Source organism: Heptranchias perlo, chromosome 41, assembly GCF_035084215.1.
Source record: "Heptranchias perlo isolate sHepPer1 chromosome 41, sHepPer1.hap1, whole genome shotgun sequence".
Classification (NCBI taxonomy): domain Eukaryota; kingdom Metazoa; phylum Chordata; class Chondrichthyes; order Hexanchiformes; family Hexanchidae; genus Heptranchias; species Heptranchias perlo.
Window position 1 is genome coordinate 7,189,442 of NC_090365.1, and position 17,356 is coordinate 7,206,797.

The 17,356-nt window shown below is 50.4% G+C and overlaps 1 protein-coding gene across 1 annotated transcript in view; it reads right to left on the minus strand.

The window, feature by feature from the left end:
• Positions 1-15,567, minus strand: part of LOC137305834 (leucine-rich repeat and fibronectin type III domain-containing protein 1-like protein) — a 52,834-nt gene extending 37,267 nt beyond the window's left edge. The window contains exon 1 of the mRNA XM_067974760.1: positions 14,174-15,567. Coding sequence (XP_067830861.1) covers positions 14,174-15,558 — 1,385 coding nt within the window. The 5' untranslated portion in view covers positions 15,559-15,567. The remainder of the gene's footprint in view (positions 1-14,173) is intronic.
• Positions 15,568-17,356: the final 1,789 nt, after the last annotated feature.

A 17,356-nucleotide genomic window follows, 5' to 3' on the forward strand; every position in this document is an offset into this window, starting at 1 on the left:
GACAGTGTCCCAGAGTTACTGCATTAGGGACAGTGTCCCAGAGTTACTGCATTAGGGACAGTGTCCCAGAGTTACTGCATTAGGGACAGTGTCCCAGAGTTACTGCATTAGGGACAGTGTCCCAGAGTTACTGCACCGGGGACAGTGTCGCAGAGTTACTGCACCGGGGACAGTGTCCCAGAGTCACTGCACCGGGGACAGTGTCCCAGAGTTACTGCACCGGGGACAGTGTCCCAGAGTTACTGCATTAGGGACAGTGTCCCAGAGTTACTGCATCGGGGACAGTGTCCCAGAGTTACTGCACCGGGGACAGTGTCTCAGAGTTACTGCATCGGGGACAGTGTCCCAGAGTTACTGCATTAGGGACAGTGTCCCAGAGTTACTGCATTAGGGACAGTGTCCCAGAGTTACTGCATTAGGGACAGTGTCACAGAGTTACTGCATCGGGGACAGTGTCCCAGAGTTACTGCACCGGGGACAGTGTCTCAGAGTTACTGCATCGGGGACAGTGTCCCAGAGTTACTGCATTAGGGACAGTGTCCCAGAGTTACTGCATTAGGGACAGTGTCCCAGAGTTACTGCATTAGGGACAGTGTCACAGAGTTACTGCATCGGGGACAGTGTCACAGAGTTACTGCATTAGGGACAGTGTCCCAGAGTTACTGCATCGGGGACAGTGTCCCAGAGTTACTGCATTAGGGACAGTGTCCCAGAGTTACTGCATCGGGGACAGTGTCCCAGAGTTACTGCATTAGGGACAGTGTCCCAGAGTTACTGCACCGGGGGCAGTGTCCCAGAGTTACTGCATTAGGGACAGTGTCCAAGAGTTACTGCACCGGGGGCAGTGTCCCAGAGTTACTGCATTAGGGACAGTGTCCCAGAGTTACTGCACCGGGGACAGTGTCCTAGAGTTACTGCATTAGGGACAGTGTCCCAGAGTTACTGCATTAGGGACAGTGTCCCAGAGTTACTGCACCGGGGACAGTGTCCCAGAGTTACTGCATCGGGGACAGTGTCCCAGAGTTACTGCATTAGGGACAGTGTCCCAGAGTTACTGCACCGGGGACAGTGTCCCAGAGTTACTGCATTAGGGACAGTGTCCCAGAGTTACTGCATTAGGGACAGTGTCCCAGAGTTACTGCACCGGGGGCAATGTCCCAGAGTTACTGCATCGGGGACAGTGTCCCAGAGTTACTGCATCGGGGACAGTGTCCCAGAGTTACTGCATTGGGGACAGTGTCCCAGAGTTACTGCATTAGGGACAGTGTCCCAGAGTTACTGCATTAGGGACAGTGTCCCAGAGTTACTGCACTGGGGACAGTGTCCCAGAGTTACTGCATTAGGGACAGTGTCCCAGAGTTACTGCACCGGGGGCAGTGTCCCAGAGTTACTGCATTAGGGACAGTGTCCCAGAGTTACTGCACCGGGGACAGTGTCCCAGAGTTACTGTATCGGGGACAGTGTCCCAGAGTTACTGTATCGGGGACAGTGTCCCAGAGTTACTGCACCGGGGACAGTGTCCCAGAGTCACTGCATCGGGGACAGTGTCCCAGAGTTACTGCACCGGGGACAGTGTCCCAGAGTTACTGCACCGGGGACAGTGTCCCAGAGTTACTGCACCGGGGACAGTGTCCCAGAGTTACTGTATCGGGGACAGTGTCCCAGAGTTACTGCACCGGGGACAGTGTCCCAGAGTTACTGCACCGGGGACAGTGTCCCAGAGTTACTGCATTGGGGACAGTGTCCCAGAGTTACTGCATCGGGGACAGTGTCCCAGAGTTACTGCACCGGGGACAGTGTCCCAGAGTTACTGCATCGGGGACAGTGTCCCAGAGTTACTGCATCGGGGACAGTGTCCCAGAGTCACTGCATCGGGGACAGTGTCCCAGAGTCACTGCATCGGGGACAGTGCCCCAGAGTTACTGCATCGGGGACAGTGTCCCAGAGTTACTGCATCGGGGACAGTGTCCCAGAGTTACTGCACCGGGGACAGTGTCCCAGAGTTACTGCACCGGGGACAGTGTCCCAGAGTTACTGCACCGGGGACAGTGTCCCAGAGTTACTGCATTAGGGACAGTGTCCCAGAGTTACTGCATTAGGGACAGTGTCCCAGAGTTACTGCACCGGGGACATTGTCCCAGAGTTACTGCATTAGGGACGGTGTCCCAGAGTTACTGCACCGGGGACAGTGTCCCAGAGTCACTGCATCGGGGACAGTGTCCCAGAGTTGCTGCATTAGGGACATTGTCCCAGAGTTACTGCATTAGGGACAGTGTCCCAGAGTTACTGCATCGGGGACAGTGTCCCAGAGTTACTGCACCGGGGACAGTGTCTCAGAGTTACTGAATCGGGGACAGTGTCCCAGAGTTACTGCATTAGGGACAGTGTCCCAGAGTTACTGCATCGGGGACAGTGTCCCAGAGTTACTGCACCGGGGACAGTGTCTCAGAGTTACTGCATCGGGGACAGTGTCCCAGAGTTACTGCATTAGGGACAGTGTCCCAGAGTTACTGCATTAGGGACAGTGTCCCAGAGTTACTGCATTAGGGACAGTGTCACAGAGTTACTGCATCGGGGACAGTGTCCCAGAGTTACTGCATTAGGGACAGTGTCCCAGAGTTACTGCATCGGGGACAGTGTCCCAGAGTTACTGCATTAGGGACAGTGTCCCAGAGTTACTGCATCGGGGACAGTGTCCCAGAGTTACTGCATTAGGGACAGTGTCCCAGAGTTACTGCACCGGGGGCAGTGTCCCAGAGTTACTGCATTAGGGACAGTGTCCCAGAGTTACTGCACCGGGGGCAGTGTCCCAGAGTTACTGCATTAGGGACAGTGTCCCAGAGTTACTGCACCGGGGACAGTGTCCCAGAGTTACTGCATTAGGGACAGTGTCCCAGAGTTACTGCATTAGGGACAGTGTCCCAGAGTTACTGCACCGGGGACAGTGTCCCAGAGTTACTGCATCGGGGACAGTGTCCCAGAGTTACTGCATTAGGGACAGTGTCCCAGAGTTACTGCATCGGGGACAGTGTCCCAGAGTTACTGCACCGGGGGCAATGTCCCAGAGTTACTGCATCGGGGACAGTGTCCCAGAGTTACTGCATTGGGGACAGTGTCCCAGAGTTACTGCATTGGGGACAGTGTCCCAGAGTTACTGCATTAGGGACAGTGTCCCAGAGTTACTGCATTAGGGACAGTGTCCCAGAGTTACTGCACCGGGGACAGTGTCCCAGAGTTACTGCTCCGGGGGCAGTGTCCCAGAGTTACTGCATTAGGGACAGTGTCCCAGAGTTACTGCACCGGGGACAGTGTCCCAGAGTTACTGTATCGGGGACAGTGTCCCAGAGTTACTGTATCGGGGACAGTGTCCCAGAGTTACTGCACCGGGGACAGTGTCCCAGAGTTACTGCACCAGGGACAGTGTCCCAGAGTTACTGCACCGGGGACAGTGTCCCAGAGTTACTGTATCGGGGACAGTGTCCCAGAGTTACTGCACCGGGGACAGTGTCCCAGAGTTACTGCACCGGGGACAGTGTCCCAGAGTTACTGCATTGGGGACAGTGTCCCAGAGTTACTGCATCGGGGACAGTGTCCCAGAGTTACTGCACCGGGGACAGTGTCCCAGAGTTACTGCATCGGGGACAGTGTCCCAGAGTTACTGCATCGGGGACAGTGTCCCAGAGTCACTGCATCGGGGACAGTGTCCCAGAGTCACTGCATCGGGGACAGTGCCCCAGAGTTACTGCATCGGGGACAGTGTCCCAGAGTTACTGCATCGGGGACAGTGTCCCAGAGTTACTGCACCGGGGACAGTGTCCCAGAGTTACTGCATTAGGTACAGTGTCCCAGAGTTACTGCATCGGGGACAGTGTCCCAGAGTTACTGCATTAGGGACAGTGTCCCAGAGTCACTGCATCGGGGACAGTGTCCCAGAGTCACTGCACCGGGGACAGTGTCCCAGAGTTACTGCACCGGGGACAGTGTCCCAGAGTTACTGCACCGGGGACAGTGTCCCAGAGTTACTGCACCGGGGACAGTGTCCCAGAGTTACTGCATTAGGGACAGTGTCCCAGAGTTACTGCACCGGGGACATTGTCCCAGAGTTACTGCATTAGGGACGGTGTCCCAGAGTTACTGCACCGGGGACAGTGTCCCAGAGTTACTGCATCGGGGACAGTGTCCCAGAGTTGCTGCATTAGGGACATTGTCCCAGAGTTACTGCATTAGGGACAGTGTCCCAGAGTTACTGCATCGGGGACAGTGTCCCAGAGTTACTGCACCGGGGACAGTGTCTCAGAGTTACTGCATCGGGGACAGTGTCCCAGAGTTACTGCATTAGGGACAGTGTCCCAGAGTTACTGCATCGGGGACAGTGTCCCAGAGTTACTGCACCGGGGACAGTGTCTCAGAGTTACTGCATCGGGGACAGTGTCCCAGAGTTACTGCATTAGGGACAGTGTCCCAGAGTTACTGCATTAGGGACAGTGTCCCAGAGTTACTGCATTAGGGACAGTGTCACAGAGTTACTGCATCGGGGACAGTGTCCCAGAGTTACTGCATTAGGGACAGTGTCCCAGAGTTACTGCATCGGGGACAGTGTCCCAGAGTTACTGCATTAGGGACAGTGTCCCAGAGTTACTGCATCGGGGACAGTGTCCCAGAGTTACTGCATTAGGGACAGTGTCCCAGAGTTACTGCATTAGGGACAGTGTCCCAGAGTTACTGCACCGGGGGCAGTGTCCCAGAGTTACTGCATTAGGGACAGTGTCCCAGAGTTACTGCACCGGGGACAGTGTCCCAGAGTTACTGCATTAGGGACAGTGTCCCAGAGTTACTGCATTAGGGACAGTGTCCCAGAGTTACTGCACCGGGGACAGTGTCCCAGAGTTACTGCATCGGGGACAGTGTCCCAGAGTTACTGCATTAGGGACAGTGTCCCAGAGTTACTGCATCGGGGACAGTGTCCCAGAGTTACTGCACCGAGGGCAATGTCCCAGAGTTACTGCATCGGGGACAGTGTCCCAGAGTTACTGCATTGGGGACAGTGTCCCAGAGTTACTGCATTGGGGACAGTGTCCCAGAGTTACTGCATTAGGGACAGTGTCCCAGAGTTACTGCATTAGGGACAGTGTCCCAGAGTTACTGCACCGGGGACAGTGTCCCAGAGTTACTGCACCGGGGGCAGTGTCCCAGAGTTACTGCATTAGGGACAGTGTCCCAGAGTTAATGCACCGGGGACAGTGTCCCAGAGTTACTGTATCGGGGACAGTGTCCCAGAGTTACTGTATCGGGGACAGTGTCCCAGAGTTACTGCACCGGGGACAGTGTCCCAGAGTCACTGCATCGGGGACAGTGTCCCAGAGTTACTGCACCGGGGACAGTGTCCCAGAGTCACTGCACCGGGGACAGTGTCCCAGAGTTACTGCACCGGGGACAGTGTCCCAGAGTTACTGCACCGGGGACAGTGTCCCAGAGTTACTGCATCAGGGACAGTGTCCCAGAGTTACTGCTTCGGGGACAGTGTCCCAGAGTTACTGCACCGGGGACAGTGTCCCAGAGTTACTGCATCGGGGACAGTGTCCCAGAGTTACTGCATCGGGGACAGTGTCCCAGAGTTACTGCATCGGGGACAGTGTCCCAGAGTCACTGCATCGGGGACAGTGTCCCAGAGTCACTGCATCGGGGACAGTGCCCCAGAGTTACTGCATCGGGGACAGTGTCCCAGAGTTACTGCATCGGGGACAGTATCCCAGAGTTACTGCATCGGGGACAGTGTCCCAGAGTTACTGCATCGGGGACAGTGTCCCAGAGTCACTGCATCGGGGACAGTGTCCCAGAGTTACTGCATCGGGGACAGTGCCCCAGAGTTACTGCATCGGGGACAGTGTCCCAGAGTTACTGCATCGGGGACAGTGTCCCAGAGTCACTGCATCGGGGACAGTGTCCCAGAGTCACTGCATCGGGGACAGTGCCCCAGAGTCACTGCATCGGGGACAGTGTCCCAGAGTTACTGCACCGGGGACAGTGTCCCAGAGTTACTGCATTAGGGACAGTGTCCCAGAGTCACTGCATCGGGGACAGTGTCCCAGAGTTACTGCACCGGGGACAGTGTCCCAGAGTTACTGCACCGGGGACAGTGTCCCAGAGTTACTGCACCGGGGACAGTGTCCCAGAGTTACTGCATTAGGGACAGTGTCCCAGAGTTACTGCATTAGGGACAGTGTCCCAGAGTTACTGCACCGGGGACATTGTCCCAGAGTTACTGCATTAGGGACGGTGTCCCAGAGTTACTGCACCGGGGACAGTGTCCCAGAGTTACTGCATCGGGGACAGTGTCCCAGAGTTGCTGCATTAGGGACATTGTCCCAGAGTTACTGCATTAGGGACAGTGTCCCAGAGTTACTGCACCAGGGACAGTGTCCCAGAGTTACTGCATTAGGGACAGTGTCCCAGAGTTACTGCACCGGGAACAGTGTCCCAGAGTTACTGCACCGGGTACAGTGTCCCAGAGTTACTGCATTAGGGACAGTGTCCCAGAGTTACTGCATTAGGGACAGTGTCCCAGAGTTACTGCACCGGGGACATTGTCCCAGAGTTACTGCATTAGGGACGGTGTCCCAGAGTTACTGCACCGGGGACAGTGTCCCAGAGTTACTGCATCGGGGACAGTGTCCCAGAGTTGCTGCATTAGGGACATTGTCCCAGAGTTACTGCATTAGGGACAGTGTCCCAGAGTTACTGCACCGGGGACAGTGTCCCAGAGTTACTGCATTAGGGACAGTGTCCCAGAGTTACTGCACCGGGGACAGTATCCCAGAGTTGCTGCATTAGGGACATTGTCCCAGAGTTACTGCATTAGGGACGGTGTCCCAGAGTTACTGCACCGGGGACATTGTCCCAGAGTTACTGCACCGGGGACAGTGTCCCAGAGTTGCTGCATTAGGGACAGTGTCCCAGAGTTGCTGCATTAGGGACATTGTCCCAGAGTTACTGCATTAGGGACGGTGTCCCAGAGTTTCTGCACCGGGGACATTGTCCCAGAGTTACTGCACCGGGGACAGTGTCCCAGAGTTGCTGTAAGAGGTTTAGTTCCACGGACTCCATCAGGCCTCAGGTACATTACCCAAGAATAAGCCCAGGACAGTGACTATCAACAGGCTAATCTTCACAGAGAGCATCACATGCCTGAACCTGTCTCCACTCAACGTCACAATCACTTTCCACTCAGGGTTCCTTTATAGTGACCCGGATCCCTGGCCAAATCTTCACCTCCCTAATCCAAGGATCGCATTCCCATCACTGCCCTAAATGAAACCAGCACCTGGGCTGATGCAGTTATCCACTTAACCTTCGATGGGGAGCCTGGGTGTCTGTCACTGATGTGTAGACCATCCCATAAGTTGGAACCCCAGATAGGGAAAGCCAAGATTCAAGGCGGACCTTCCTTCCTAGTTCAAGGAAGTGAAGGACATGAAGCCTGTCTGGAAATGAACTGATTTAGAGTTCAAGCCTTGGGATTGAGGCACATTCTCCACCTGGTCTGGTTTCTTCTCATTACTAATGTCATGAGGCAGATGTTTGCCTTTCTGACACCCTGTATTATGGTCATGTGGGCTCTTAATATATCACTGAGCCTGTATCATGCGTCTTCATGTTTAACGCATTGCTGATTAAGCCAGTGTACCCTTTACAGATGTTCTCCCCAATCTGTAAATCCAGATGCGTTTGCAGAAAAAGTACCTTCTAAAAAACCATTTCCCTCCAAACTTTCTCACCTCCTCTTCGAACGGCGCTGGCGTTAGCGAATCAGCTGTTGGTTTTACATCCCTGATGATCTTCTTTCCATTGACTTTAACGGAAGAGTGTAACTGGCCACCGATTGGCTCGCACCCGATTTGCGTGAGTCTCGCTCGGTCGGTCCAACCAGCGCCAACCATCCACCAACACTCCCCCCGAGTGGTCACTCTTCATTCGCGAGACGTGTCAGTGGGTATCAACAAGAAACCTGACCGTGGACACCTCACAAACAAACTCCCACCTTCTCCTCACCCAGGCACTCACACGTGCAATTTGCAGAAGGAATCACTTGATAGAAATTCAGGAGGGTGAATTTCTGCTGGGGGAGGGGGTTTCCTCATTGTCCGCTGTAACTGCGTGGAATTATCTAACTCAGTACGGAAAATTCTTCAGGGTGAATACACTTCGCGACTGGGCAATCGGGAGAGGACTGAACCCTTGATAGCCTCTAATAACCTGACTTTAGTGATTGCAGGCTGTTCATTAACTTCCTGTTCACCATAACTGCTGGATGGACTAAGTCCAATCTGACAACTCGAGGAACTAAATTCTGTCAAATATGCATGAATGAATGAAAGTAGACATTTATTGGAATACTGCATGATTTATAAATGGACCTTGTATATTTCATGAAGTGCGATTTATAATGGAATGCCAATTCAGTCACTTATTAAATAAAGTGTGAGATGGAAGTGAATACAAGCAACATCTTATATTTTATAAATGAACACTTTCATGTGTCAGAACTTTTTACAGTTTGTTTGCTTCAGAAGCGAAAAGCTTCTCTTCCCGTTCCCATACTTTTACCTCTGGAGTTCCCCCAAAGATCTATCCTTTGCCCCCTCCTCAACTGCATGTTGCCCCTCAGTGACATCATCCGAAGACATCATGTCAGGTTCCACATATCTCTGTAACTTCCTCCAGTCTTACAACCCTCCGAGATCTCTGCGTTCCTCCAATTCTGGTCTCTTGTGCATCCCCGATTTCCTTCGCCCCTCCTTTGGTGGTCGTGACTTCAGCCGTCTAGTCCCGAAGATTTGGAATTCCCTTCTTAAACCTCTCTGTCTCTCCACCTCTCTCTCCGCCTTAAGACTCTCTTTAAAACCGTCCCCTTTGACCAAACTATTGGTTACCTGTCCTGATGTCTCTTCCTTTGGCTTGGTGTCAAATTTAAAATGCCACAGAAATGATTAGTTGGAGTGTGAGGAACTGTCCATTCTGCACTCGTATTACTAATGAGTGCCTGTCTGTTTAAAATGTCTGCGATGTATTGTGCACACTGATATGCCATCTTCTCCACTCCATGCTGCCATCTCACTCCCTGCTCTATATTCCATCCTGAGCAAATTACTCAGCCCACTGCACCTATCCTGAAACGATGAATACATTTATCACTTTACTGTCTGTTCTTCTTTATTAATATTACTAGGGCCTGAACATGCTCCAGATACGCTACTTCACATGCTCTTCCCCCTCCTTGCTTCCTCACAATAACCAAGACCCATTCTACTGTCTCCTCCGATCTACAGGCTTTTAAAACCCATCTTGGTATCACTGACCACTACTTCTTGATTTATCAGCTTCTCTCCTAGTGTTTTGTGCTTTCTGCTGTCCTCTGCTGTGGGCATTGACTCTCCCTTTCATTTTCTCAATGAAAAGAAAATAGCACAGAATATGGGAAGGGGGAGTATGAATGAAGAACAGACCCTTGCTTTGGCAGTGAGTTCAGAGACACTGCAGTGAACTCAGAGACTTGTTGGCTCTCTTAACTGTTATGTGGGTGTCTCTGATCCAACTCCTGAACACTGCTCATTGATTCCTGCTGAAAAAATGCACTTCTGTGGACTTTAGATGAACCGTAGCAACTTGCAATTCCATAGCGCCTTTAATGTAGCAAAACATCCCAAGGTGCCTCACACAGGGGGAAATCAGACAACAAGCAACAGGTGGCAAGAAAGCCATTGGAAGTGTCATAGGCAAAGACAAACAGGTCGATTCTGAGGAGGCTTTTGAATATGGGGAGAGAGGTAGAGAGGCAGAAGGGTTTAAGGAGGGTATTGCAGAGTGCAGAGGGGGTAATGACTCAAGGCTCTCTCCCTAATGATGGAGCCGAGGGAGGGAGTAGAATCAAACACAGGTTTCAACAATGGTGGGGTTGGCAGGGACCAAGGCAGATGATAATATGAAGGAGGAAGAGGCAGGTATGAAGATCAGACCAGGGTCATACAGGTTGGGTTCAACCTAAACAGGTTCAAACCTACAGTGAATTAATTGAAGTGCAGCAACTTGTGTTGTGGGCAAATTCAGCAGCCAATTAACACTGATGAACATACCACAATTAACACTGATATATGTACCACAATTAACACTAATATATGTACCACAATTAACACTGATATATGTACCACAATTATCACAGATATACGTACCACAATTAACACAGATATACATACCACAATTAACACTGATATACGTACCACAATTAACACTGATATTTGTGCCACAATTAACACTGATATCCATACCACAATTAACACTGATGTATGTACCACAATTAACACTTATGTATGTATCACAATTAACACTGATATATGTATCACGATTATCACTGCATCACGATCACTACTGTATGTATGGTGATTAACCTGGTTATGTGGAAGTCTGGACAGATTACTGTTTACTCTGGTCACTGAAGGCCGCAAGAACCATGAGCAGTCTCAGAGCCCCGAGACCCAGCTGTACACTTTCTGGTCCTGATGCCCAGTCGACTAGTATTGTAAACACGGTTTTCTCTACTTGAGGTGAGATTTCACATATCGAAACCCAACTCCTGCTGCTACAAAAAAGAGGGGCGAGAGTCTTTTGGGACACAGGCCTGTCCGCAGAAGGAGTACTCAAGCTGCGCTCGGAGCTGGAGTCAAAATCATTGAAATAACAGCACAGGGGGAGGTCTATCGGCTGATATTGCCTGTGCAGTTACTACCATTAAAAGGGATGATCTGCCCTAACCCCATTTCCTTTCACATTTTGCGAGAATAGTTTTGTAATATTGCATTCTCCCACTCCCACCCCCTCAATATTGCATTCTCCCACTTCCCTGAAAGACGTTCTCTGCTTCAGAACAGAACTGGCCACTCTGTGAGACAGCAGCCTAGAAATCAAGAGCCTCCTTCTGTGTGTCCACTCGTTGCCCTCTTCAGCCTACAAAGCCGGTTAGTGATAACTAATTTTGTGAAGCTTCTCGTTTAAGGAGAATCCTGAACTTTCACTTTTTCCATAATTATAATTGGATCTCAATTCTCATTTAAAGGACACTGTACATTTGCTCAAACTGCCCAGATAAATATCTCTGCTGATGTCAGGAGTTGTACCTTCGCTGCAGGCCTGCAGTCAGTGCCCTGACACAGATGTTTCATGGCCCGGTCAATAGGCCTTGGCAAGAATCCGGGCCCCAAGGCCGCTCAAAGTCATGACAGGATTCTGTGCCCCAAGGGTGCTGCAGGCTAAAGTCAAAGTCTTCTATGGTGTAAAAAATAGATACAGTTGAGAACTACCATGAGATTTTAAGAAGAGATGGCATCTAGCTGATAGATGCACATTTGCAAGGCCTGGGATGAAATGCTTTGAGCCTTTTGATTTGGGAGTTTGTGCCTTATGTAAATGTTGAGGCTCATTCTTTTAACCCAAATCCCTATTTAGGATTTCTACCCCAATATGTCCCCAGCTAAGCACTTGTAAAGAGGGTTGAAAACAATCTCATATAATTGGGTTTTAATAGAGCAGGATTCATGGGCAGTGCAGGACTGCAATGCCTTTTTTTAAAATGACTGTGTGATGCCAATAAAATAGTCATTGAGGAACTGCAGTGGGATTTTTATCCCAGTCCTGATGATGACCTTGCTTGTGGGGTACAAATGACCTTCCACTGCTTACTCGCTCAGCGGCTACTTTGCATCTTCATTCTAATGCTTAGTAGCTCCTTGTGTGGTTTATTTTAGTGCTGTCTCCTGCTCAAAGTTGAGGATTGCCCAACTGAAGTGAATGATCTTAGATAATCCTATTGGAGTTTACAATGGTGAATGGGCAGCATCTGCTGATAGGTCCCACCAATTTGCCTTGGAAGAGATAGGTGATGGTATCCCAGGGATGATTCTTGCCCCGATTCCCATCTGACTATTTTCCCTAAGTCCCTGCTCAGGGCCTCTTTGCAGCGACATGACTAAGGGCAGAAGCTGACATGACATGTTGGACCTACATCCACCCACCGTGATGCTGCCTGTTACGTTGCATTGCACAACCCAGCAATACAATGGGCTCAGTTTTGAAATGGTGGTGGGTTGGCAGAGGGAGGGGGAGGTGAAGGCGCGCGTGGCAAACCCGAATAAAAGAACCTTACCGTTTCCGACGCGATCGCATCGTAATTGATGGTGATTAACGTCCTCGCTGGGTTTCGCGCCCGGCAGCCAGTCTGATTGACAGGCTGACTGCCGTCAGGAGCTGCAACGCGAGAGGGGGAGGGGGGAAGAGAAAGAGAGAGAGCGAGACATCACCCAGTGCTGGAACGGAAGATTGGGGGGAAAGGAAAAGATCGGGGGGAGAGAGGGGAAGAATGGGGGGAGAGAGGGGAAGATCGGGGAGAGGGGACGATCGGGGGGGGGGGGAGAGTGGAAGATCGGGGAGAGGGAGGGGAAGATTGGGGGGAGAGAGGGGAAGATCGGGGAGAGGGGACGATCGGGGGGGGGGGGGGGGAGAGTGGAAGATCGGGGAGAGGGAGGGGAAGATTGGGGGGAGAGAGGGGAAGATCGGGGAGAGGGGACGATCGGGGGGGAGAGTGGAAGATCGGGGAGAGGGAGGGGAAGATTGGGGGGAGAGAGGGGAAGATCGGGGAGAGGGGAAGATCGGGGGGGAAAGGGGAAGATCGGGGAGAGGGAATGGAAGATCGCAGGGAGAGAGGGGAAGATCAGGGGGATGAGGGAAAGATCGGGGGGGAAAGGGGAAGGTTGGGGGAGAGGGGAAGATTGGGGTGAAGAGGGGGATATCGGGGAGGTGAAGAGGAGGTGATCGGGGGAACATCGGGGAGGTGAAGAGGGGGAGTTTGGGGGGATATAGGGGAGGTGAAGAGGGGGAGATCGGGGGGATATAGGGGAGGTGAAGAGGGGGAGATCGGGGGGATATAGGGGAGGTGAAGAGGGGGAGATCGGAGGGACATCGGGGAGGTGAAGAGGGGGAGATTGGGGGGATATAGGGGAGGTGAAGAGGGGGAGATCGGGGGCATATCGGGGAGGCGAAGAGGGGGAGATCAGGGGGGACATCGGTGAGGTGAAGAGGGGGAGATCGGGGGCATATCGGGGAGGTGAAGAGGGGGAGATCGGGGGGGTGAAGAGGGGGAGATCGGGGGGGTGAAGAGGGGGAGATCAGGGGGGCATCAGTGAGGTGAAGAGGGGGAGATTGGGGGTATATCGGGGAGGTGAAGCGGGGGAGATCGGGGGTACTTCGGGGGGGGGGTGAAGCGGGGGACATCGAAGAGAGAGACATCGGACATCGGAGCAGGGTGGAAAGGTAGGTTGATTTTGTGTTTTAACTTCGTGCAATGGTTTTGGATGTACTTTATTTCACCTGGTTTCGCCAGGCGTGAATCAGAAGCGGTGGGCAAGCTGTCCAGGTAAGTTAAACATTGTTCTAACCATGTAATCTGTCCCAGGTAAAGTGCCTTAAGGACCTCAATGAGGTACATTTGGCTCTTTAACTATCATCCCGCCGGCTTTAATTGCTGGTTATACTGCCGGTACCAGTCTCGCACTGATACCCTAATGACAAGAGTTATACTGCTGACTGTGCATCATACTCTGCTCAGTGGCAATGGAGTTTTGCACAAGTATTGAAGCTCATTTGCTGGTTAAATCATATTGCTAAAAAGAGAGCTAACACTAAAAAAAAAATAACTTTTTAAAAATTAAATTTAAACTGCTGGGGAACTTTTTAAACTTGGCTTTCCCATGAGATCAAAGTTATACTGCGCCGTGTGAAGCCACCTCCTGGATGCAATCTCATCTCTCAGCTTTGGTGCCAATCGTTGACCTCATTCCCGAGGTTACATCACCGATATTGAACCTCTGAAACTGCTTGACATTAGTCTGCCAGCAGCATTATAACTGGCTTATTAAATCTTCACAATTAAAAACTTTCAATGAGAAATTTCTAATTTCCAACAGACATGAAGAACTCATTTGCTCCCAGTATTTTGCGCTGTGTTTCGGATCACACCTCAATGTCGCCGCGTCTAAATATTCCCTTGGTTAGGTTGTCCTGAATTCTGTTGCGTGTTTTGCTGCATTTTTTCTTCTGGGGAAATAAAAGTGATCAGTGTTGCATTTACCTGTAAACGAGTGCATCGTCGGAGGAGCTGTTATACTGGATCTGGTACATGCGAATCCCAGGGATATTGCGCTGTGAGGGCCAACGAATCTGCACCGAAGATGATGTGAGATCAGTCGCTATGACCTTCTTATCCTGTGGAGTCTTTGTGTCGTTAGCAACAGGTGGAGAACCAGACTTGGCGGAAGTGGTGATGTCAGATGAACCAGGATCTGGTTCTTTGATGCTATTTGTGCCGTTGGCAAAATGGGGGAGAGGGTTAACAATCAGCTCAACTTCGACCATGGAGTCTCCAGCAGCATTAGAGGCAAAACAAGTGAAAGTTCCACTGTCTTTAGGGGTGGCAATTAAGATATCCAGTGTCCCATTTTCATAGGTGGTGGCCCTCGATGAATTAGAGATTAGCCGTCCTTCTGGTGAGGTCCAGTGAATGAATGGGTCTGGGTCCCCCACTGCTTTACATTTCAAAGTTGCACTTTGACCTTCCATGACGAAAGTCTTGGCCGTGTGTCGAGTGATCAGTGGAGGATCGCAGGTAAACTCCTCCTCGGGGATAAACCAGAAATATTTGCCCATTAAATGGGGCGGTGAGGCACAAGTCTCCAGGTCATCCTCCCTTGTAAGGCGTCTCAACCAGAGCAGTTCACAGTTGCAGTGTAATGGGTTACCACCAAAGCTAAGTACAAGTGAAGACAGTGGGGAACCTTTTGTTCTGGCATACATTTGGACTCTTAGAAACAAGGGATCAGGGGGCAACTTGTGAAGTTTATTGGATGTCATGTCCAATCGAGCCAATTTGTGAAGGTTAGAAAAAGTCCCTTCTGGAACAAAGTCAATCAGATTATGGTCCAGACTGAGAGAGTTGACATTTGTCATTTTCCCAATAGTTTCCCAAGGCAGATTCTCCAAGTTGTTGTAAGACAGATCCAGATCTTCAAGAGACGTCACAAAGTCATCGAAAGAGCTGGTAGAAATGTAATGCAGCTGGTTGTTGCTAAGGATCAGATGCCGGAGGTTCACCAGGCCCTTGAAGTGTTCGTTGTTGACAATGGTGAGCCTGTTACTGTCCAGGTGAAGAGCACGCAGCCCCCGCAGGTCACCAAAGGCAAAGGGCATGATCTGGCTGATTGTATTCCTCGACAGGGTGAGGTGAACAAGACTGGTCATGTTGGCAAAGTCTTTCCTCCTGACCGTGGTAATGAAGTTATCAGTCAGACGTAGCTCCACAGTTCTCCTGTCAATAAACGGAGGCACGAAGAGAAGCCCAGTTTTGGCACAGAGGATCGCGAGGGAAGGAGACAGGTTTTGGCAGATGCAGCGCTTTGGGCAAAGCTGAGCCTTCACTGCCATGCTGAGTATCAGCAGATAGAAGAGGAGCCTTTCCATCGTCGATCAGACTAGCGAGCTGGAAAAAAAGATTATCAAAGAATTAGAAGCACCTGAAGGATGTTTTAAAAAAGCCAACAAATGCCTGACATTGTATTTGCAATGTAGCTTTTGATAGTTTCAGCCAAAACTAAAATCCCTTCATTACACATTTGTCATTTCTTTAATGTAGCACATGGAGCTCCCCACAATGAATTAGCAAGTTTATTCAGTGATAACGTAGGAACAGGAGGAGGCCATTCAGCCCATTGAGCCTGCTCCGCCATTCAATTAGATCATGGCTGACCTGCACCTCAACTCCATTTTCCCACTTTGCTCCAACTCCCTTGATACCCTTACCTACCAAAAATCCATTTATCTATCTCAGATTTGAAAGATCCAATTGACCCAGCAGCCACAAATTTTTGGGGAGCGAGAGTTCCAGATTTCTATCACACTTTGTGTGAAAAAGTGTTTCCTTGTTTCACTCCTGAATGGCTTTGCTCTAATTTTAAAACGATGTCCCCTTGTTCTTGATCCCCCACCAAAGGAAATATTTTCTCCGTATTATTGTACAGAATTTACAATGGACCCAACTCCTTCCCATTCACTCTCACTATGTACAATTCCAATCGACACATCTCTTATTCACCCCCATTATGCAGAATCCCAAAGGATCATTCCCTCATACATCTCATTGTATGGAATTCCAATGGACCAATCCCTTCTCATTCACCCCCATTATGTAGAATTCCAGTGCTCCGTGAAACTGTAAATATGTTTTTTATAAAGATATTTCCCATCTTGCTACAAGTAGCAGGGAGCTTTCCTTAAATTTCTTCTCACTTACTTCCCATTCAGTCTTGAGTGTACAGAATTCCAATAGATCAAACCCCTCCCCATTTCTTCCCACTATATTTATTTCCATGACATAAAATACCTCTTTTAGGCAGGACAATTAAACACATAATCCCAATTGAAGCATCAATTATTTCCCAGTTATTCCTCATTCCTTTCTTCAGCATGTTGAATTTTGACAATCCAACATAATCAATCACTTGTGAGGTTTCTGAAATAAAGTCACCTAATTTAGGTTCTATCACAGCACCGATGACTAATGGGTGATATTCCTTCTGTTAAGAATTGTCATGATAAAGTTGACATCTTTACAAAACACATCCTTATTTTCCGAAATTCCCCAGCTCCCACTTTCTTATCCACCTTCCTGAAGGCTCTATATTTAGTTCCTTGAATATTCAATGTCCCCGTCCACCACCTTAAACATTCACTCCCTTCACCACCGGCGCACCGCGGCTGCAGTGTGTACCGCCTACAAGATGCACTGCAGCAACTCGCCAAGGCTTCCTCGACAGCACCTCCTAAACCCATGACCTCTACCACCTAGAAGGACAAGAGCAGCAGGCACATGGGAACAACACCACCTGTACATTCCCCTTCAAGTCACACACCATCCCGACTTGGAAATATATCGCCATTCCTTCATCGTCGCTGGGTCAAAATCCTGGAACTCCCTACCTAACAGTAATATGGGAGAACCTTCATCACACGGACTGCAGCGGTTCAAGAAGGGGGCTCACCACCACCTTCACAAGGGCAATTGGGGATGGGCAATAAATGCTGGCCTTGCCAGCGACGCCCACATCCCATGAATGAATATTAAGAAAAAATGGCTGCTCTCCATTATCTCAGCCTGGTGGCCATTCTTCACAGGTGAACCTGGTTGATTATTTAAGTTATCGGGAGGGGGTATTAGCATCGCAGCCAGCTCCGATCCTGTCCTCACCCCTGACCGCGGGAG